This window comes from Lontra canadensis, unplaced genomic scaffold, assembly GCF_010015895.1.
Source record: "Lontra canadensis isolate GAN:19392208 unplaced genomic scaffold, GSC_riverotter_1.0 scaffold36, whole genome shotgun sequence".
NCBI lineage: Eukaryota > Metazoa > Chordata > Mammalia > Carnivora > Mustelidae > Lontra > Lontra canadensis.
Window position 1 is genome coordinate 3534264 of NW_022631030.1, and position 23304 is coordinate 3557567.

At 45.2% G+C, this 23304-nt stretch overlaps 1 protein-coding gene across 10 annotated transcripts in view; it reads left to right on the plus strand.

Annotated features, from left to right (window-relative positions):
* Positions 1 to 2350: 2350 nt before the first annotated feature.
* KMT2A (lysine methyltransferase 2A) overlaps positions 2351 to 23304 on the plus strand; it is a 75337-nt gene continuing 54383 nt past the window's right edge. For 7 of the 10 annotated variants that reach the window (XM_032868626.1, XM_032868634.1, XM_032868628.1 and 4 more), the window contains exons 1-2: positions 2351 to 2797; positions 4906 to 5004. In XM_032868626.1, coding sequence (XP_032724517.1) covers positions 2366 to 2797; positions 4906 to 5004 — 531 coding nt within the window. In that variant the 5' untranslated portion in view covers positions 2351 to 2365. The remainder of the gene's footprint in view (positions 2798 to 4905; positions 5005 to 23304) is intronic. The other 3 variants (XM_032868629.1, XM_032868630.1, XM_032868636.1) reach the window with 1 other exon arrangement.

Genomic DNA, 23304 nt, shown 5'->3' on the forward strand with positions numbered 1-23304 from the left:
TAGATTTCTCAGGGAGTTTTCCTACCTAGGGGCTTGAGTCTGGGGGACTTCATACATTCTTCACTGACATTCTTCCTTCCTGCGCTCCCCCCCCCCCACCTGCAGACCTCCCACCTGTGCCAAATGAAGTGAGCTTGAAGTAAGGGTACTCAGAACCTAGCCAGTTTATGTTTTCTCAGGGAGGGAGGACTGAGAGAAATCCTGTTGACACAGTTATGTAAAGCCTGTCACTCAGTCCCCTGCCTATTACCTCTGCAGACCGTTATGCATATTAAAGAAGGGGGGGCGGCAAATACAAAAGAAAAATAAGCGAGAAAGAGTGAGAGAGTGAACAAATCAGGATGCATGAGGGAATCCACGTGGTCGCCAATCTGTAACTGATCAGAGCAGCTACACTGAAGCAAAACCCCCAGCGCTTACCGCCAAATATATTGCAATGGAGAAACCGTCCACAATGGGGTGTCTATATCCTCAGCAGAGTCTTGGGGCTGCCGCTCAAGAGACTCTCCCGCTACTCCCACCCCTTTTGCACCCAGTAAACCACGCGATGTAACAACGGAATCTGGTTCTGTGTGCGCGCTGTGAGTGTGCGCTTTGCAAACCATCTGGGCTCCATCCTGCGCGGTTGGAACGACGATCGATCCCGGACGAGTTGGGGGAGTTGGAGCTTGCCTGTGTCTCCTCCCTTTCTCTGCTCCCCTCTAGCCCCCACCCCACCTTTCGCTGTGCACTAACGTTTCGCCCGCGGAGGGACGTATGTTTTCAGCACCAAGAGGCCGTGGACCTTCTCTGGAGGCGTGCAGTGCACCCTCCAGAGGGCCGGAGCAACCTGCTCACCACGACCCTCCCCCTCCTTCCCAAATTCGCCGCCCCAGGCTGTAATATTACAAGCAGTGTGCTCTGTACCCGTGCGGGAGTCCAGGAAGGCTGCGTGACCTTCCAGCGAACTCCACCTCGGCTGGGGGGATGGAGGCTGCCCCGGGGCCTGCAGGCTGCGTATCGATCCCCCAGCCACAGCCAACACAAGTTCTCCCGGTACAAACCCCTCCCTCCCCTCGCTGCTTTCCCAGCCTCGTAGGCTTCTAACGCCTAGCTTGAGGCGCCCTCCCCTCTTTCCCGCAATAAAGTAAACCGGGTGGATATTCATCCCCCGCCCTCACCCCCCCCTTCCTTCCCCCTTCCCCCTCCCCCCTCAGCCTACTAACCCCGCGCACAGAGCTCGCTGCCGGCGGGCCCCTTCCACCCCGTGTATCATAATGCCCAACGCTCTTCTCCTCCCCCTCTCTTAATCAGAAACGTGCTCGCTAGCCCCCCCTCCCTCTACATGCATACATTAGGGTCTGCTTTGCATGCAGCGGCAGGCAGAGAACTGAGGAAGAAGGGGCGGGGGCGCTTTTGCCCGCCTCTTCCCTCCAGGCCCCGTTAGCCATCCAGCTTCAGCTTCGTTGTAACACCGCCTCGTTAGCGGAGCACGCCGTGGCCCCAATGCCCGGGCTGGAGAAACAGGACCCAACTCTCTGCAGAAGGGCACGAGAGCCAGAGGTTCCTCAGCCCCGAGTGCATAGTAGGGCGAGGAGGTGGCGGGAGACTTGCCACTTGGTGTGTGCATTTTGGAGAGAGCTCCAGCATAAAAATGGGAGGGGCTCTTTTTTTTTTTTTTTTAATTTTGAAAGCGCGTTCATTGAGGGCCTTTCTATTTTGCATATAGTAAACTGGGCAACGCTTCCGTTTTGCATATGGCACAATAAGGGCCCTTTTATTCCAGAAGCGTTAAATGAGGGCTAACCCATCTTGTATCCGTGCCTCGCGGCAGAGAAGGCTTACTCGTCCCCGACCCGGCAGCCGCGCTATACTGGAAGCGGCTCTCCCGGGCGGTTCGATTCCCAGCGCATCCCGGGAACGTGTGTAATCGGCCTCTCGGCTCTCGAGGCTGCAGGCGGCCGGGCTCCCTCCGCCTCCATCCTCCCCGTAGTCCTCGCCCCCTCCCCCTCTCCCCGGAACCCGCGCTCCGCGTCGGGCTCCTGGGCTTCCTTCCCCCCTCCTTTTCCCCAGCAATGCCGCTCCCGGAGGGCGGGGCATGCACTTATCCAGGTTGCGGGGCGGGCGGGCGGGCGGGCGGCGGCGGCCCGGGCCTCGGCCTGGCGGAGCTGCGGCCCGGCGTCGCGAGCGTAGGCCCGGGCCCGCTATACAGATTGCCGGGCGGGCGGCAGCGGCCCGGCGCTCTGCATAGCTGCCGGCCGGGCACAGGCCGCCGGGCGGCGCCTTCTTCTCAAGCAGGTTCCGGGGCCCTCGCCCCCCCCCTCCGCCTCCCCGCCCCCCTGTGTTGTCGCCTCTCCCTCTCGCTGCTTCACTTCACGGGGCGAACATGGCGCACAGCTGTCGGTGGCGCTTCCCCGCCCGACCCGGGACCACCGGGGGCGGCGGCGGCGGGGGGCGCCGGGGCCTGGGGGGCGCCCCGCGGCAACGCGTCCCAGCCCTGCTGCTTCCCCCCGGGCCCCCGGTCGGCGGCGGCGGCCCCGGGGCGCCCCCCTCCCCCCCGGCTGTGGCGGCCGCGGCGGCGGCGGCGGGAAGCAGCGGGGCTGGGGTTCCAGGGGGAGCGGCCGCCGCCTCAGCAGCCTCTTCGTCGTCCGCCTCGTCTTCGTCTTCGTCATCGTCCTCAGCCTCCTCTGGGCCGGCCCTGCTCCGGGTGGGCCCGGGCTTCGACGCGGCGCTGCAGGTCTCGGCCGCCATCGGCACCAACCTGCGCCGGTTCCGGGCTGTGTTTGGGGAGAGCGGCGGGGGAGGCGGCAGCGGAGAGGTAAGGGGGCGAGGAACCCCCAGGTCCGGGGTCTCGACCCTCTGCGGAGCCCCCTCCCCTCCCCCATCCGGGATTGAGGAGCATCCCAATTCCGGGACCCTCCTGGGGTCCCTGACCCGGGGCAAACGGCCCTTCCATCTTGGGACCCCCGTATATGGGTGCAGACCCCCAGGCGCCCCCACCCCAGGGTTTGGACCCATTTGGCTAAGAGCGTTTGCCCCCCCCCCCGCCCCTTCTTTCCCCTGACCCTTCCCCAAATCCCTTGGCACAGACCCCTCGCCGGGGTTTCCCATCCCGGGACTGAACCCCTCCTCCCTTTCACAGATTACCTCATCCGAGCAAGATTCCTCCCTCCCTCCCTCCTAGAGACCTGATCCCGCCACATCCCCGCCTCCCTCTCTGGGCAGATGTTTTACTCTTGGGGCAGTTTTCCTCTTGGGCATCTCTCGGGTGACGGCCTCATCCAGGGCCACGTTCTTCTCCTACCCCTTGGGGACCGATGTCCCTTCCAGCACCTTGCTTCCGAAAACCTGATGAACCCTCGCCCCATCCCAGGGCCAGGTCCCTGCACTACCAGCCACTCCCCCTTCCTTCACCTCCACCCTCCATCCTCCACCCCCCCCCCCACGCAGCTAGATCCTCCCTCCTCCTCACCTACCCCGCCCGGAAAAATCTACTTTCCTCTCCCCCTTGCCTCCCTTCCCCTCCTTTCCCTCTGGAGATAACGGTGATCTCCTCGTACAGCAGTCTGCTTCCCCCATTTTACAGAGCTACAGTTTCTAGCCTGCTGGTAGCAGGGAATTACTCTACCTTCGCTCCACCCTTTCCCTCCTTTAGAATGAAGGATTAGTGGCATCTTTGAGAGGCAGATAGTCCACTGTCCCTTAGGCTCAGAGAGGAGCAGCTTTCCACCATTCCCCCTGGAGAGGAGGCAGGCTTTCCCTCCAGCTCTGGGGAAGGGGGCCCCTGCGAGGGGAGGTGTTTGTGGGGGGACTTGGGCAGCATCCTCCCAGGGGAAGCAGCTGCTCTCCTACCCCACCCACTGCGCCTGAGAGCACGCAGTCTCCAGCCTTAGCTCCCTCCCGCCCTTCTTCTCTTCTCCGTCATTTTCACTATTGATCCACCTTTTCCTAGGCCAATCCTGGGGCTTGGAAGGGGTGGGGGAAGCAGGGTTGGGGTGAGGAGAGTAGATAAGGGACAGTTTTACTTTATTATGCTGGTGGTGGTGGTTGCTTTTGGTTGGGAGAAAAAGGGGGGATATGAAGCAAAGTTATTCCTTAGAAGGAGGAGTTGGGGTTATCTCTCTGATTCTTATAGGGGGACCCGAGGTGGATGAAGAGGTCAAGAACTTTGCTCCTTCCCCATTAGTACCAGGGCGGGAATGGGGATGCCTTGATGAGCCTTATTCAGGCCCCTTCAGCAAAAAGGAAAGTTGCCCTGGGAAGGGAAGTTGAGTTCAGGTTCAGCCAGTGGCGTTGCGCATTTGTTTTCCATTGGATGCAGAAGGGGGAGTTTGAATTGTAGGGGAGGGGGGAGAATGAGATGGGGGATGCTAGGAGGAGGAAGAGCAGCTGCTAGGGGCTGAAGCGAAGGGGGGGGCGGGTAGGGGGTTGCTGCTCTGGAGTGCTCTTGATTGAAACAGAAAGGGAAAGATAACAACCAGCCGTTTCCTGCGTGCTCTGCCGTTGGTCCCGGGCAAACCCCTTGTCCCCCATTGTGCCCTACACCCCTCTAGATATACGGAAAGATCCTGGGAAGAAGGGGAGGGAGGAGGTCCCAGAGACCCTGGCCCCTCCTTTCAAGGAGCTGGCATTTTTTAGTTGTTAGTCTTCCTGCCTCATTTTTAAAATCGTTTCTAAGGCAGCCGGATCAGGAGACTGACAACAACCCGCCTTCTGACAGAGCAAGGAGGACATGATGGGGGCGTGTTCCTTGCTATGTAGCTAGCTAACTGCAGCGTCCCTCTTCCCTGCCTCTCTCTGCTCTCTCTCCACCTCCTTTTCCCAGCCTTCAGAAGGCAGCTGCGGTCAGCAGGGTTGATTGAGACTATTTATTGGTTGCTGTAGATTATTATTTTTTTTTGAAAGGCCAATTCTGTATTTTTTAAGCTAACAACACAGATCCCATGTAGTTGGAGAACCAAAGGCCTCATACATGACAAAAAGACTGAACCGTTCAGGTTACTTGCATGGAGTTGGTGCTTAAATGTGAGTTGATTTTGCTTTTTTAAAAGATACAGCAGCAAAAAAAAAAAAAAAAAAAAAAAAAAAAAGGCTTACTGACATTTCATTTACCTGCTTATTTTCGAAATTGAGACTTGCCTGGTTATATGTAGAATTTTAGTCCCATGTATATTTGAGTATAATAAGAAAGTCTGTATTAGGAGAAGTTAGTCTATTTTAAGGGGATCCTGAGAAGTATTTTCTTCTTGTTTAGCATGCTTATGTATTTTGTATTGAAGGACGAAGTGTTCACATTCCAAATGCTGTTATCACATATTCAAAAGCAAAGTTTTATGCTGACAGCTTGCAATCGTAGCTTTTCAAGAGACTGGTTAGAAAGAGAGCCACCTGGATTCAGGGACCTAATGTCTGGGCACCAGAATATTTTATCTGTTGGTCTTTGACAAATCACCTTTAAAGTTTTAATCAGGTGCTAGCACTTCCTTATCCACTGGCGTTATTTTGCTGAGCAGTGGTTTGTAGTGTGTCAAGCCTGTTAAGGAACTGCAGTTAATTCAAATAAGATTATGTTAGTACGTTGTTTTTTTCTTTAAAACTTTCGCCTAAACATACTTTACTCTGAGAAGAGCGGTTGACTCCTTACATTCAACTTCAGTTTTTTTTCTGACTGGGTTTGAATGAGCTGTTGTTCCATTGGTGAGCTTTTTATGTGGTAGTTGGAGGCCGTCTAGTATGGGCTGATGGTATGCATTGATTAACGCTAACCCGTAGTATGGCTTAGGACTAAATCACTTAGTAGTGATTAGCTCCTCTGATCTGGTAGTTTTCAGTGTAGAAACGAAGCATTTTGTTACAGTCTCACAAATCAATGATAAGGTTCCAAAAGGGAAGTTCAGGGTTCCCTTGGGCTGACATACTTACAGAATTCTAAAGATTATTTCTCAGAATTCACTCACAGATCTGTATCAGGTCTTGTCTGGATTCATGAAGAAATAGTTTTGTGACCTTAAAATGAGTCTAGCCTCTTTAGATTCTGGTTTGCTTTAAGTGAATGAGGACTGTATTTGTCTATAACAAAATGTAAGTTAATACTTACAGAACTAGTAAGTTCAGGTGGTTGAAAGGTGGTAGAACTTACAGATCACTTACCTGTTGTAAACTCCTTTAGCCATGGGAGACTTGTCCTTCACGGTCACCAGTCCCCAACCTCGCTTGGACTGAATATCTCTGGGTAACAGCTACGTGTAAGAGTTCTTCATGACCAAATTCTGTCAGAATGGGATTATTTTAAAAAATATGTAGGTGTTGCTGGTCTCCTCTATTGGGGCTTTTCCCTGACAGTCAGGAAGTAGAATTGAAGTTTGATTTTACTTGAGCACAGTAGGAAATCACAGAGGTCTGCTTCTTCATCTTCCTCTTCCCCTCCATACTGTGTACTCTTCTGAGTACTGTCGCAGGTACTGTTAATGCCGCCATCCTTTGCCATCTCAATAAACATGGCACAGCATTCTCTCTGTTGACTAGAATTTGAGCTGTTTTTAATATCAGCTCCACAAGTGGTTTATGTATGAGCAGTTGGTCCTCATTAATTTCATAATCCACTTACATTCCTCCTCACCACCTCATAAAATGTTCAAAGCAGAATTTCCAGCCTGATCATAATGTGGCACATTTTAGGTAGATGAAACTGAATGACAGCATTGGTCTCTGTTTGTTTTAATTTGAAATGGCAGTTTAGTTGAGGCAGGCTAAGGCACACTCTTGTTTGCGCCTCCGAAGAGATGTTGTTCCTGTAGGCAGAAGGCAGTTGACGAGTATCTGTGATTTTTTTGTTTTTGTTTTTGTTTTGTTTTGAATGTTCACTGGGCATATGTACCAAGAGGGGCAGTTGTTCCTTCATGGACTTCACAGCTAATCCTGAGCTTGACAAGGAAAATGGAGCAGAGAACACAAGGGGAATAGGAGAAACCTCAGAGTGGAAGTCAGAGGACAAGGGCTCTCCTTGCACTCATCTCTCTCTGACCAGTTGTGGGACCTTGGACAATTCACTTTTAACCTTGACTATCTGATCTGTAAAATGAAAACGTTGGGCTAAATATTAGCTCATGAATCTTTTCTGCTCCAGGATTCTGATTCTTTTCTATTATATAATTTTTTTTGTTCAGGTCAGAACTTCTTATTCTGAGTTAGTTTGTTTATTTATTTATGTATTTATTTATTTTCTGAGTTCATTTAAACAGAGTCCATGAGCCTATTAGGTCATTTTTTTTTTTTTTAAGATTTTATTTATTTATTTGACAGAGAGAGACACAGCGAGATCAGGAATACGAATGGGGAGTGGGAGAGGGCGAAGCAGGCTCCCCGTGGAGCAGGGAGCCCGACATGGGGCCCAATCCCAGGATTGGGATCATGACCCCAGCCGAAGGCAGACACCCAACTACGGAGCCACCCTGGCGCTCTCTATTTGGTCATTTTTAATATGAGTTTGTTACATTTGTCCATTTAATTGGTGTAATTGTTGGGAAGAGAAAGTTCAACTTAGTGGGAAAGTTTTCATTGCATGGACAAAGTATAAGGACTGAAGAGTATGGAAAAAGTTCTTTGCTGGAATTGACTAATTTCATTCATAAGAAAAGTGAAGATCAGATTTTAAATACAAATCATTATCTTATGTTGAGAAGCCCTGCTGTTTAACCAAGTTTGTTTCATTTTTCCATGTCGTAGATTCCTAACTGCTAAAGGGAAGTTATTTTTCAGTCTAGGTGGTGTATGCCTTTAGGTGTGTGAGCTTTTAAATGAAAAGAAGATTCTGTGCATTAATGAATTTGTGAATCCGAAGTGACAGTATGTGTGTTGCAGGAAGCAGCTGTTAATAGGCTCTGAAATGTAGGACTTTGGTTTATCCTGAGCATCAGAAATGTAGTCTTTAGAACTTTTCTTCATTCTTGCTGAGAACCATATGACATGTTCCCATCTCTTCCTTTCATTTGATTATCTTAAGGCACAGGGCTCCTCCTGTAGGAGATCATCATTCACAAAATAGTGATTTGCCTTCTGATCAGAAGATGAGAAAATACTCCCATCTTGACTCCATTTCCGTATCTGTGCTCACCTTGAAGCTGTCCTTGCCGTAGAGCATCTGTGTGGATGCCGACTCCATAGGCATTGCCTTCCTTGCCCTGCAGCGAGAGGGGGTGGCGAGGGTGCTTTGCTTTCTCTGAGGTGTAATACTCTGCAGTGCCTTTCTCTTCTGGAGACTCACTGTTTTAATTGTAGGTCTCCTAATTAAGATCTCTTTGTGCCTGCCCACATTCCACTAGTGTTGGCACAGGACTTCAGTTTCCTTCTAGCACTTAACTTGAAGGCCTTCGGTAGGGCCTTTTGTGAATATCTTGTCTTTCCATTCTTCCTCTGCCAAGGTGGAGAGCCCAGTGGCGTAAACCTTTGAGAGAGGGGGAAGCTATGTGACTGTCACTACTTTGGGAGGAATTTATTCCATGATTACTGGGATGGGAACCTCTGTTGTCTGCATATATTATTTGCGGGGAATAAGGAAGGTTAAATTACTAATGAGTCTGACATAACCTACCTGTACTTTTTAATCAGATTTTTAACCCTGTGGGCACTGGTAGGAAAGAGCTCGAGATTAAAAAGTGCTTTTTTGGGTCTTGCCTAGATTGGTTTAAAGCTTTATCATGGAGTAAATCACAGACTCCCGATTTTTGTGGACTGGTAGATTGTGAAGATAATCAAACGAAATTATTGATTGCTCCTGAATTGTATCAAATTTTAAGACACAGACTGAATGAACATTAACTTTGAGATTTGAATGAACTTTTTTCATTAGAGAAGACTTAGGGAGGTTCTAGAAATTACTGAGTTAATTAGAAATACTCTTGTAGGTTCCAGCTTTTCTTGCGAAGCTTGGGAATTGGCTAGGCTTCTAGAGTAGTTTCAGAAGAAGGCAAAATAATTGGAAAATGTCATTTCACTTTAGTTTCTAGTATACGAGGGCCCAAAATGCAGCCTGTTCTTTAATGGATCTAAACATGGCATGCTAGAGGAAATGCAGTCTTTATTAGGAAAAAGGAATCTTAAATCCTTCACCTGGGCCCAGATGGTTTCATTGATCACATCAGTATGAGGCAGGCAGACAAAGGGCTACTTTTTTGTTGTTGTTGTCATTTCATTGGTTGAAGAAGGCCTGAAAGAAGGAAGTACAGGATCTTTATGGCATGCATTAAATAAAGCTGGAGGCCCGCACTCTTATACCTGAGTGGGTGGTTTTATGGCCTAATTCTCTAAATTGCTGGCATTTATGACAGTGGGGATGCTACTGGCCCTGTGGCCGAGGTGGATTATGTTGGGAATAGGGAGAGAAAAGGGGTCCTTTTGTTGGCCTTTTCATTTTCCCCCTCAATAAGATCTCTGAGAAGGCCCCAAGGAAATGCACAGACACTTGAGCTGAGGGAACGACATCCCATAAAATGGTTCTTTATGTTTTTAAAAAGGATGAGCTGCTTTTCTTGACCTATCCAAAGAAATCCATACCAGCACTGTTAAATATTTCAATGAGCTTTGTACCTTGTCAGGTTACACACCAGGGGAAGCCAACCCATGAGGCTATAACCACTGCCAGACATTTGCTTTTTAAAGACTAAGGCATTTGAAAGACGAATTTTGTCGTTGTAGTTGTTCGGAATGATAGAAGTCCCCTTGTAGGATTAGTTCGAAGCTTCTTAGGGGCCAAACTTGGCTTCACTTTTTAGATGTGGGACATCTTTAATGAGTTTTAGTTTTAAGGGACTAGAGATAAAAATGTAAGAGTTAGTTGACAGTTTTCTGCACTAGCTATGAAAATTCCCCTTCCTTTGAAATGAGTAGTTGTTTTTCTATTTGACAAATAGACTGAAGGGATTTCCCCAGAAAACTTACCTTTAATTATCACTGTGGCAGTGCCTTGAGTCCCACCAGTGGGGCGGATCTCTTCCACTGGCGTTTGTCTCTAGAGCTGGAGTTTCTTTCATCTATTTTATTTCTTTTCTTACATTCTTGGTGTTTGGTTGGAATGCTTGGGTGTAGATGTTCTGATGTCTTTCAGCAGCCAGAGCCATGAACCTTTCTGACATTGGAAGGATTTTAGCCAGATCCAGATTTTAGCTTTGTTGAAACATCATTGTTTCGTTCTCCTTTTACAACATCAAAGTAACTGTCGCTTTCTGCCTTGAATTAGGAGAGTAACAGTACTTGTGAGGAGTGTTGTTGGAGAGCACTTTTTTCAGAAAGCTCTCCTTTATACTGTCTCAGTTCTGAAAACTGAGAAGTTGATCACAAATATCTCTACAATAAATATCTACACCCAGAGGAACAAATATTTACACATGTCTGTATTCATCTTCTGTCCATCCATGAGTATTGACTAATTTTTAGATCAAATGCGAACATAAACATTGTTCCTAGATTATTGCCTTTAATTATAAGCAGTAAAACCATGTGGATAACATTTCTTTAAGCTTAGCTAATGAGGAAATCCTTTTGTAATCTCTCCGGCTAGGATTTTTTATTTGTGCATATATAAATACCTTTATAAAGGATAGGGAGAATCTCATTATCTAATCTGTAATAGTGTGAGATAGTATAGCACAGTAATTAAGAGCTGTTAAGACCACGGGCTCTGGATTTAGACTGCCTGGGTTCAAATCTTGGCTCCCCTGTTTATTAGCTAAATGACCTTGGAAAAGTTTCTTAACCCCTCCATGCTTCAGTTTCTTCATTTGTAAATTAGCAGTAATCAAGCTTTGTGAAATTATTGTGAGGCTTAATTGAAATTATGCATGCAAAGTACTTAGCAATTTGCTTGGTACATAAGAATCCCTAATTATTATTAGGACTCAAAGTTTGAAAGGCCATGAGGGCTATAATCTTCTTTTTTTCCATCAAGATAACTGGGTTTTATTACTCTGATGTGTACATGTCTATGTGTACACATACATACCTATTTGAGAGCTATAATCTTGACTTTAGAATGTTCTTGATTTGGGTCTGGGTGTCAAGTTCATTAGTAAGCTAGGCGTAACCAAACTGAAGGCCAGCCACGCATCTCGGCAACAGGGAATACCATTGGTGTCCAGTGAGAACGTAATTAGAGGTGAGGCAGAAAAGGGAGGAGAGAGAACAAGACAGTAAATAGGCAGGTAGGACACCGAGGAATTCAGTGCCTCCAGGAGCTGCATAGTTATCAGGCCAAGGCAGCTATGTTGGGGTTGCTACTCCTGGTCTCGATAACTGGTGGCCCTTACCTTTTTACGTATAAGTACTCGGGGATCCTTTGCAATGATTCCGAGGTTCTTCATGGTTCCCGGCCCCCACGTTCAGTTCCATTCATCTATACTTGGTAACTAGTTGACATTTGCTCTCAAGTGTCAGTGCGGGGAGAATTAAGTGTTGGTCTGCAGAGATCAACACAATTAATAATTTAATTACAGAAGAAATGCTAGGTTACAGTTCCTGGGGGTTGGCACTTAGTTTGAGAAATAAAAAAGAACCTCAGCTAGAATAGTCAAAAACAGATTAAAGTTTAAGAATAACCAGTAGAAGGTAGTACACTTTAAGGAGGAAACATACAGTTCGACTCTGTCTCTCTTAAAAAAAAAAAGGTTTGCTGAAATACCCCCATCATTTTTTTTTTTAAGATTTTATTTATTTATTTGGCAGAGAGAGATCACAAGTAGACAGAGAGGCAGGCAGGCAGAGAGAGAGAGAGGGAAGCAGGCTCCCTGCCGAGCAGAGAGCCCGATGTGGGACTCGATCCCAGGACCCTGGGATCATGACCTGAGCCGAAGGCAGCCCCTTAACCCACTGAGCCACCCAGGCGCCCCAAAATACCCCCATCATTTACAGATGAAGAAACTGAGGCACAGGCGAGCTAGTTTTCCAGAAATCATGGCGAGTAAGCGGCAGAGCTAGAATTCAAATCTAAACCCGTATCCATCGGAAAGCTCATTCATACTCTCAGTTGCTCTCTTCCCCTCTTTTCTCTTTGCACCCCCTCCAGTCAGTCTGTGAGGCTTGTCTGTGATACTATTGCAGTGTTTAATCTGTCCCTGCTGTTCTGTTTTTACCATCCTACTCGAAATTTCCATTACCTTTGCATGGATTATTACCGTAATCTCCTAACCAGTCTCCCTGCCTTCCTTTTCACTATATACAGTGTTGCCATTGGTTTTCTTAAATATAGATCTGATTATGTCACTTTATTCCTAAAACCCTTTGCCTCCTCACTGAATATAAAATAAGATTTAAAATTCTCAGCCCTTCACAATCTATCTGGCCTACATTTCTACATTTTGAACATTATCTCCTGAACACACATTCTCACATGCTTCGGCCATGTTGGACTACTAGTCTATTAGGTGTTCTCCATAGGCTGTGTGTACCTGCCTTTACACCTTTGCTAATGCTTCCTTTGCCTTAAAGTGTTTCCCATCTTGCCTTGCCTATAGCCTTCATGGCTCAGCTCAGATCCCCAGATCCCACCTCTTCAAGAAGCTTTTTACAGATGCCACTGCTAGTGGAAACTCAACTTCTCCTTTCCCGTTTTCTGACTGTACTTAATATCTACCTTTAAAGAATTTACTCTGGGTTACCTTATAGTATAAGTACTTTTTTTTTTTTTTTTTTTTTTAGTTTATTTTTTAGGGAAAGAGCACACATGAAAGGGGTAAGGGGCAGAGGGAGAGAATCCCAAACAGGCTTCATCCCCAGCGTGGAGCCCGACATGAGGCTTGATCTCCACCCTGAGATCATGACCTGAGCCAAAACTTAAGAGTCGGATGCTTAATGGACTGAGCTACACAGGCACCCCTGGTATAAATACCTTTGATTGTGTGTGCTTTCCCCCATTAGATTGTGATTTTCTTAAGACTTGGATCGTTTCCATTTCTAAGTCACCATTTATGTTTTATATATAGTGGTGACTTTCCATAGAAGGTGATCAGTGAATGACTGTTGAATTGAAAATTTGATCCACATTAAACTTTTAGGAATATCTTGCAAGGAGAGCATTACAGAACCTATTATGTTGTATAAGACTTATGAGCAGGATAATTGTGAGTGATTTTTTTTTTAAATAGTAAACTGGGGTGCCTGGGTGGCTCAGTGGGTTAAGCATCCATCTGACTCTTGATTTCAGCTCAGGACATAATCTTGGGGTTGTGAGAACGAGTCCCCCCACCAGCTCCCCACAGGGCATGGGGGCCTGCTTGGGATTTTCTCTCTCCCTCTGTCCCGTATCCCCCATCTTTAAAAAAAAAAAAAAAAAAAAAGTAAACTAACTCAGGTGTTGCAAAGGAACATCTAAGAGCCATCAGAGGACAAGGACATTTCTGTAATAGTACCGAGTGGGGTTTTACAAATGATGTTGAGGTGTCCTGACCGGAAACCATCATCTTTTATGTAGATAACTCCAGCGCTGACCATCCCCTTACTTGAGTGTTGTTTCCATTTCTAGGTTCCTCAACTTAAAGGGGATGAGGACGCGTTGAAGGCGGTTCTGAGGAGACTCAAAAGATGATTTTATGATTGGAAGTCAGTCCTGTGAGGAAAGGTTGGGAGAATGAAAGGTTAAAGAGGCAATTTAATAACTCTTCCAAAGACATGAAAGGGTCCATTATTAGGAATGGTAACCAGCTGTTTCCCAGTCCCATGGGTCCAAGAGTAAGCGAAAATAGGTCTACACTGAAGCAAAGGGTAGTTACATAAAGAACTCGTTACTAATCATGTTTGTCATCGTGATGGTTGAAAAGGTTACCAGAATAACGTTATCATCTTCTCTGGAGGTGAATTTTTAAAATACTCTCCTACCTATATATGTATAAAATGACCTCTCGGGAGCTACCCTCTCATTCTGGGCGTCAAAAAGTATATTTTCATTCAGATCCTAGAGGGTGTGGGTCATGTTTTGTACTTCTTAATATTCCCCCCAGGGGTCCTGGGGCCCTACTGGCTCCTTAAGTGTTTGGCTTGAATTGTCAATTTGTGGCAGTAATTAACTTTCAGTAGTAAGCTCCAGAGAAATGTCTTTATGAAACGATATTATAGTAGTTTTATAGGAGAATAAAAATGTACTAAATGAAGCTAAGAGAGAAATCTTAACATCAAGAGAAACCAGGGAAAACAGTAGGTGTGGTCTTACTGTAGGAAACAAATAAGTGTTTGTAGCTTTCATGTCCATTTTCAGTTGTAGTTTAAAGAGATGTGCTGCAAAATATCCCTTGGTAGGGTTATCACTGCCTGTGGACATACTACAACAAGTGCTTTGTAAATCCTTTCCCATCTAATACAAGCTTGCTTCGTGTGAATGAGGATTACAAAGGCCTCTGACCCTTGGCTTTTGAGGCTGTGTGGAGGGCTTGCATCACTCAGAATGAAACCTTTTTAGATATGTTGGGTTGCAGAAAGCATTTCCTGTACAGTCAGAATGAAAACCGTGAATTGGGATTATTCATACAGATTACTAAGAGTCTGGCAGAGCTGATATTAACACCAGCTCTTTTTCCTACCAACTTGTAGTTCCAAAACCTCTATTGGGTTATTGACACTTTAGTACTGGAATTATATATGAATTCCTTCTCTTTGGTGAAGTGATATAAAATTTATTTAAGGTTATATACATATAATGAATTTTCTAAGTTTCATATAGTAAATGCTGTCCACTCTTAACCAGACAATCTCATTAAATAACTGGAGTTCACAGGTGTAGCTGGGTTCTTGCAGGAATTCTGCAAGTGGTGGCAAAGCCAAGGGCAGTTTGGATTCCCTAATTGGGAAATTGGGTGTCACTTAAGAAACTCCAGGAATTGGAAATGTAAGAGATTCATGCTTTTCCTGGAACTTTAAAAAATATATATATTTTATTTATTTATTTATTTTAGAGATAGAAAGCACAAGCCGGGATGGGGGGTGGTCAGGGAGGGGCAGAGGGAGACAGGGAGGGAGAATCCCTGGGGAGTCTGATATGGGGCTTGATCCCAGGACCCTGAGATCATGACCTGAACCAAAATCAAGAGTTGGACACTTAACCGACTGAGCCACCCAGGCACCCCTTTTCCTGGAACTTTTAATTGCTAGTCATACAGGTTTAAATTTGGAAAGCAAGTGATTATGAAGGCAAAGAATAATTGTCATGATACCATATTCTACTTGAGAAACTCTAGAGCTGGAGTAATAAAAAAAAAATACCAGGGACTTTTTTTTTTTTTTAATAGGTTAATGCCACATAATGTGGTCTTCTCAGAATGTGATGGCAAACTTCAAATATGATGTGGGAGTCAGAGGAGAGTGAGTTGGTTTTTCAAGATACTAAGAACACAAAACTTCCCAACTCTTTTTTTTTTTTTTTTTAAGATTTTATTTATTTATTTGACAGAGATCACAGGTAGGCAGAGAGATAGAGGTGGAAGCAGGCTCCCTGCTGAGCAGAGAGCCCGATGCGGGGCTCCTTCTCAGGACCCTAAGATCATGACCTGAGCTGAAGGCAGAGGCCTAACCCACTGAGCCACCCAGGTGCCCCAAACTTCCCAACTCTTACATCGAACATTAATTCCTAAAAAATACTAGGTCAAAATGATGTTGGCCTACTTGGAAGCTTTGTTTTGCCAAGGAAAATTTTCACATTCATATCTAACTTCACGTTGCTCCTTCAGAAAAGTGACTTTACCGAGCGATAACCCTATTTACCTTCAGAAAGAAGGACGTTGTGAAAACCTCGTGTTACGGAGTTGCTCTTGGTCACTCAGCAGCGCATCTGTCCTCCCAGAAGGAAGGATGCACCCTACCTTTTGTATCAAGATATGACCAACAAGCTGGAAGAAGAAAGTTGAAGTTTTGTAGTAGAAGTTTGTAATCGAATGAGCATATAACTCAAAATGAAATTAACTACTTAAAGTTGGCATCTGGGGAACTCACACTTCTCGTAATAAAAAGGACCATCTCTGAAAACAGTGTTGGTGTTTGTTGGCTTAATTTTTCCAGCCTGTTAGATGGATCTGGCCATGTTGTGGTACTTTGCTGTTAAACAAAAAATGAACCCTGTGAATGAGGAGCAACTTGATTTCTGCAGTATATCAGGCTTATTTCTTCTGCTTCAGACTTGAAACCTAGGAGTCTGGAAATACATCTCTCTTGATTTGTTTTGGGTTGGCTTTTTAAGATCCTGTGAAGTAATTTGGGACATTGCCAAGAATCTGTATACCTTACTGTCTGAATGTGTGTGTTTATTTGCCGTCATTTTTCTTTTCTCTTTTTCCTTTCCTTTCCTTTCCTTTCCTTTCCTTTTCTTTTCCTTTCATTTTCCTTTCCTTTCCTTTCCTTTCCTTTCCTTTCCTTTCCTTTCCTTTCCTTTCCTTCCTTTCCTTTCCTTCCTTTCCTTTTCTTTTCTTTTCTTTTCTTTCACCAGTGAGCTACTTTATGACTACTACTTTCTGAAGCGGGATGGGTGGGGGTTCACCTGTCTCATTTGCTTGACTGTTTTGAGTATCTTTGCTTCTTGCTCTTGTTGACATGGAATGAGGATGGAGGGTACTGCTTCTTTCTCTAATGACAAAGTGGATATTTCTGTTTCTCAGGTGGCATTTGCTAGGTAGAATTGAATTAAATATTTGAAAACTGAATTTCATTCTTGTGTGGGTGAAAATTTTACCAGCTATTATTATTGAAGAAGAGTATGTTATTGGCTTTGTACTCTTTAATCCTAGGTGACTTTTTTTGCGTTAACATTTCTCAATATCAGGCAGAGATCATATATTTAAAATAGTTTGTTTTATTTTATTTTTTTTAAGATTTTATTTGAGACAGCTTGAGGGGTGGGGAACGAGCAGTGGGAAGGCAGAGGGAGAGAGGGAGAAGCAGGTTCCCTGCTGAGCAGGGAGCCCAATACAGGGCTTGATCCAGGACCTTGGGACCATGATCCTGAGCCGAAGGCAGCTGCTTAACCATCTGAGCCATTCAGGTGCCCCTAAAACTGTTTGACTCTCTTCCTAGCTGTTATATATTCAGATAACCACTGTTCTCTTTAATGCAGCAGTAACCAGAGGAAATTTGGCCTTGGCCATACCCCTGACAATCAGTTGACAAAGACTATGATGTTAGTTCAGTAACTGCATACATTTCTTGACCAGTTGCTTTCAGAAACCATCTTGGCTTAGGAAGTTTGTCTCTTAATGTCTGTGTATTTGACCATGCTTGAGTATATTATCCTTCTCCCTTCTTCTAGAATCAACAGCATCATTGTTGTATTCTACTTTTTGGAAATGAGTTAGAGACGTCACTCTATTTTCTTCTATTAGAAATGATAAAAAGTACTTGCAAGGAGGTTCACCTTCCCCCTAAGCGGCATTCGTAAATGGATCACTGTACACGTGAGAAATGGAGAGAGATTGGAAAATCTAATTCGATTTTTTATTCATTTATTTACTTTACAGAAAGGGAGAGAGAGAGAGAGAGCACACACATGTGAGGGAGTGGAGAAGCAGAGAGGGAGGGGGAGAGAGAGAGGGAAAATCTGAAGTAGACTCCTCACTGAGTCGAACTCATGATCTGAGCCAAAATGGAGAGTCAGATGCTTAACCTTCCAAGAGGTCCCTCTAATTCATTTTTCAAAAAACATCTTTTTTTTTTTAAGATTTTATTTATTTATTTGACAGAGAGAGATCACAAGTAGGCAGAGAGGCAGGCAGAGAGAGAGGGAAGCAGGCTCCTTGCAGAGCAGAGAGCCCGACGCGGGGCTCGATCCCAGGACCCTGAGATCATGACCCGAGCCGAAGGCAGAGGCTTTAACCCACTGAGCCACCCAGGCGCCCCCAAAAAACATCTTTAATGCACCAGAGAGATGATCAGGTGCTGGGGCACTAGCATTGAACAAGTCCCTTCTCTCATGGAACTTACTACGTAACTTCTTTGTCCTGAGCTCTGCTTAAAATACAGCATGAACATAAGTACTAAAATTATAATACTTTGCAAGATACTTTGGAAATTGGTTGTTTGAAGGTTGAAGCTCTCACAACTAATATTAACAGAATTGTCCTTGGGAGCAGTTCAAGTAGGTGTTTTTCATTTACTGATTGATTCTTGAGTCAGCTATACCAAGTATAATATATGGATTGAGATATTTTAAATATTCTCAAGGTGTTTAATAGTTTTTCCCTTCCTGTTAAAAGGGAACATAAGTACTACCACCTCCTCTGCCACCTTCTACGATCAAAGAAGTACCACTCACTTTCTGTACTCTGGATTCCATCCCTCGTATTTTCAGGGTTGTTCCTGCAATTATCACCTCTCTCATGCATCCATGGTGTTTCTCTCACATCTGGATTGGTCTTATCAACATATAAAACTATCTTTTTTTTTTAAATTTTAAATATTTTAATTAATTAATTTTAAGTAAACTCCATGCCCAACATGGAGTTCGAACTTACAACCCCGAGATCCAGAATCCCATGCTCTACTGACAGAGCCCCCAAATGCACTTAAGTATCTTAATATAATCCTTCTTAAAAAAAGAAAAAAGAGAAAGAAGCCTTAACCTCATGTCCTCCTCCGGTGACTACCCAGTTCTCGGTTCCTTCTCACAGCAAAACTTGAAAGTGCTGGGTGTCATTGCTGTCTCCACTCCCTCATCTCTCCCTCTCCCTCTCCCTCTCCCTCTCTCTCTGTCTCTCTCGCGTCCTGTCTCCACTCCCTCACCTCTTTCTCATCCTCAGCCACCGCAGCTGGGCTTTCTCCCCTTGGTTCTACTGGAATAGCTCCTATCAGAGTCCTCAAAGAGCTCAGTCTTGCCAGATTGAATGGATAGTTCTTGGTCCTCATCCTGTTAAACCTCTGGGCAGCATTGAATTGGCTGACCACTCCCTTCTTGAAATATTCTTTTCTTGGATTTTGTAACACTACGTTCCCCTGCTCTTTTCTTAAGTCATTGGTCATTAATTTTTAGTATTCTGTATGGCTTTCCTCCTCTGCTTCACTTTCCTGAATGTTGGTGTTGTCTAGGAGGCTGCCTTTGGCTACCTTCTCTGTCTATACCCTCTTCCAGGTGTTCTCACCCAGGCCTCATCTGCATGCCCAGGGACTACTAAGTCTTTGTCTCTAACTCTGACTACTTCTTCAAGTCCCAGGGTTGTTAACCAAATGCCCAGTTGGCATTTCCATTTGGGTAATAATAATAGTGGTTAGCATTTGTTGAGTGTTTATTATGGGCCAGGCAATATTAGTACCTTACATTGATTATTTTACCTAATTTGATCCCTCTCTGAGGTAGCCACTATTCCCAGGCAAGAAAACAGGTATGCGTTAAAACAGTTGGACAGCTAATGGGTGTCTTAAACTTAAACCATAGCCAAAAAGTCTTGATTTTCTCCTTTCTCTGTGTTTGGGAATGACTCCGCCATTTACGCAATTGCTCAGGCCTAAAATTTAAGAGTACCGTTGATTTCTCTCTTTTATTCATATCCCAAATAACCCACCAGCAAATTCTTTCTGCGTTACCGCCAAAATACCTTAAATCCAACTTCTCATTTCTACCACCCAAACCCCTGATTTTTCCATTACAGTCTTTTGGCTGGACTATTCCGTGGTCTCCTTGCTTATGTTCTTGTCTCGCTAAAGTTTGTGCTTCACACAGCAGCCATGTGCTCCAAGTGCAAACAAGTTGAATCTTATTGTTCCTCTCTTTAGATCTGCCAGTGGCTCTCCCCTTACCCTCCATCCCCCCACTGCCAAAATAAATCCACATTCCTTCCTGTGGCCATCAGAGCCATCCAGGCTCTGGCTGCTGGGCATGTCTGCTTCTCTGGCTCCATCTCTTGGCATTCTCACTCCTGCTACAGAGCCAGGCTGGCCTGTTTGTCTGCTGTGCATCCCAGGCTTATGGCTGTCCCTGGGGCTTTGCGCTTTCTATCAAGCAAGAATACTGCTCCACCTAGGTCTTTCCCTGTCTGCCTTTTCCTCATCTTTCAGGGCTAAGCCAGGGTTCAGCAAGTATTTTCTGTGAAGGGCCAGATGGTCTCTGTTGTAGCACTCCCTTCTGCTGTTGTCAGAGCACAGAAGTAGCCGTAGAAAGTATAGACACGGATGAGCATGGAGTGTTCCAATAAAACTTTATTTATGTACACTGAAATTTGAGTTCCATATAATTTTCATGTATACGAAATAGTATTCTTTGTTCATTTGTTTTTCAACCATTTAAAAACTGAACAAAAATAGTTGGCAGACCAGATCGAGCCAGTGACCCGTAGTTTTCCAGTCCTTGGTGAACCATCACTTTAAAGAAGCCTTTCCTGACCATAGGAAATAACCCCCACAGCTAACTCCCATTGATCCTATTGCCTTGGTCTCTTTATTTGTTATATGTTTATTTTCTGTCTCCACTAAAGTGTAGCCTCATGGGTCAGGAGTTTTGTCAGTGTATCTTTATAGAGTCTAAAACAGTGCCTAGCAGTTCTCAGTAAATACTTGCTGAGTGAACGAATGCCAGTCCCATTCAGACTGTAGCTGTAGACCTCTATCTGGTCTCCCTTTATTCATTCTCTTTTCTACTTTAATTCCGTGTGTGTGTGTGTGTGTGTGTGTGTGTACACCTTTTCAGTGTAAACTTTAGAGTTGTGCCTTTTTCTACATTTGAGAACCAGTGGTAGCTCCCTGCTGATGATTATATCAGCTTTGATTGTACCATCCTAGAATTAATAAGGTTCTGATATACTTCATTTGTCTCTTATCTTGACCCTGTTGTGGCTAGCCTTTTCCAACCAGATCAGTTTTTACTAATCCTTGCATCTGATTTTTCTTTCTCCCCATTGTGGTGCCCTTCCATTTATTCCCTTTTTTTAAAAAGATTAATTTATTTGAGAGCCAGTGCTTGTGCGAGTGGGGGGAGGGGCAGAGGGACGGAATATTCAAGCAGACCCCACCCCCACCCCCACCCCCTACCAAGCACAGAGCCGGTATAAACAAACTTACGCCTGTACTTTCAGAGAAATTTCTCAGCTTGCTCCTGCCTGTGAACTTATTTGCAACTAAATCCTTGCTTAACCCCTTTCCTAAAAGAAGAGAATTTCCCTCCATTGTGCTTTGTATTCATTCCCTCCCAGTGCTGATGCCTCCTCCCAGTGCTTTTTCCATTTATGACCACTTTGCTTTTGAGGATTTTCGGTCTCTTTCCTGCTGCTGTGTTCCCCTTTGGCATATAAACATATTCTTTTTTTTTTTTTTTTTTTTTTTAAAGATTTTATTTATTTATTTGACAGAGAGAGAGCTCACAAGTAGACAGAGGCAGGCAGAGAGAGAGGAGGGGAAGCAGGCTCCCCGCTGAGCAGAGAGCCCGATGCGGGGCTCGATCCCAAGACCCTGGGATCATGACCTGAGCCGAAGGCAGAGGCTTTAACCCACTGAGCCACCCAGGCGCCCCATATAAACATATTCTACTCAAGAAATAATCCTCCCAAGCTGGTCTTTCCCTACCTTGTGCCCTATCTTTTGTTTCCCACGTAACTGAGTTTTCTCAAAAGACTAGGCTATACTCATTTCCATTTTGTCACTTTTTAAAAAGATTTTATTTATTTATTTATTTTAGAGAGAGAGAGTGTGTGCATGGGTGTGTGAGTGGGTGGGGGCAGGAGAGGGGAAGTGGGCAGAGGGAGAGGGAAAGAATCTCAAGCAGACCCTGCTGCTGAGCACAGATTCTACCACAGATTCTAGGCTTAATCTCAGGACCCTGAGATTACGTCCTGAGCCTCAACCAAGAGTCCAGAGGTTCAACTGACAGCCACCCAGGTGCCCCCCATTTTGTCACTTTCTAATCACATCTCTACCCACTGCAGTTTGGCTCTTCCTGCTTCTAACACTACATTAAAGTTGGCTGTGCTAAGGTTAGGGGTGACCTCCCAGTTTTGCTCCCCTGCCCTTACTCAACTTGACCATCCCTTGTTATATATTCTTCTCTTGACTATGTGTGCCTACCACGCATGACCTTTCTCTTGGCCATTCCATCTCCATCTCCATCCTTGGCTTTCAACTTTATGTTGTTGGGTGGAGGTATAGGCATCTGCCATGGACCCTCCTTTTCTCTCATTATTCTCTCCTTGGGTGATTGCATTTATATGTAGTTTTAGTATTCGTGTGTGTGTGTGTGTGTTTGTGTGTGTTGTGTGTACTTTTTCATGGAACGAGATGTGTTCCCTCCAGATCATTATCCTATCTTAAAATTTGGACAGACATTTCAAATTCAAATATCTGAAGTGAATTCCTTTCCCACTTCTATAAACCTTTCTTCTTTCTTGTATTCCCAATCTTGGGAAATATCACCACAAACCTAACCAACCTAGGCCAATCAACCTGCGAGTTTTTATTGATTCTTTCCATTCCCTTAACCCTGCATATCAGAATGTTGTCCATTTGCCTCCTGTCTGTGGAATCTGCCCTTTTCCCTCAATCCCCAGTGCTACTGCTGTCATTTTACAACTGCCTTCCTGCCTGCGGTTGTAAAGGTGATTTCTACTTACCCACTGCTGTCATAGTGATCTTTCGAAAATACGAATCCATCATGCTTCTCTGCCCACCTGAAAACATTGCTGACGAGCCGTAGAGCATTCAAAATGAGGCCCACGCATCCCTGAAGATCAGCTTCCAACTCATGAAGGCATTTAACACCTTTCATGACCTGCGTTTGTCTTTTTTATCCCCGCTTTAGCCTCCTGCGCCCCTTTCCCACATTAGCTAGGGCCTCAGCCATTCTACACTGTTTGTTGTTTCACTCCAGGCCATGTGCTCTTGTCCCTCTGTGCCTTTGTTTGACTCTTCTCTCTGTGTACTGCATCTCTCCCTGACCCTGATTTCTCATCCTTCAAAAGTTAGATTAAGTTTTTGTGTTTTCTCTAATGGCTTTCCTGACCCTTTTCCTTGGTTGGGTTTGTGTTTCTGCTGCTCTGCCGCTGTATTCATTCCATTGGCACATGTATTCCTCCAGCACAGCAGGCAACACACTGGTATTCATTAATTTAATCATCTATTTTTAAAGAAAGATTATTTATTTATTTGAGAGAAAGAGGAAGAAGCAGATTCCCCAAGGAGTAGGGATCCCAATTAGGGGCTTGATCCCAGGACCCCTGGGATCATGACCTGAGCTGAAGGCGAACGCTTAACTGACTGAACCACTCAGGATCCCTCATCATCTCTTCATAACAGACTAGCAGGCCCTTGAAGGAAGCAGCTGTCTTATGTTTAGATGAGCTGTCCTCATCCCTTAACCCAGAAATGGACTCATGTATTTGAATGAAT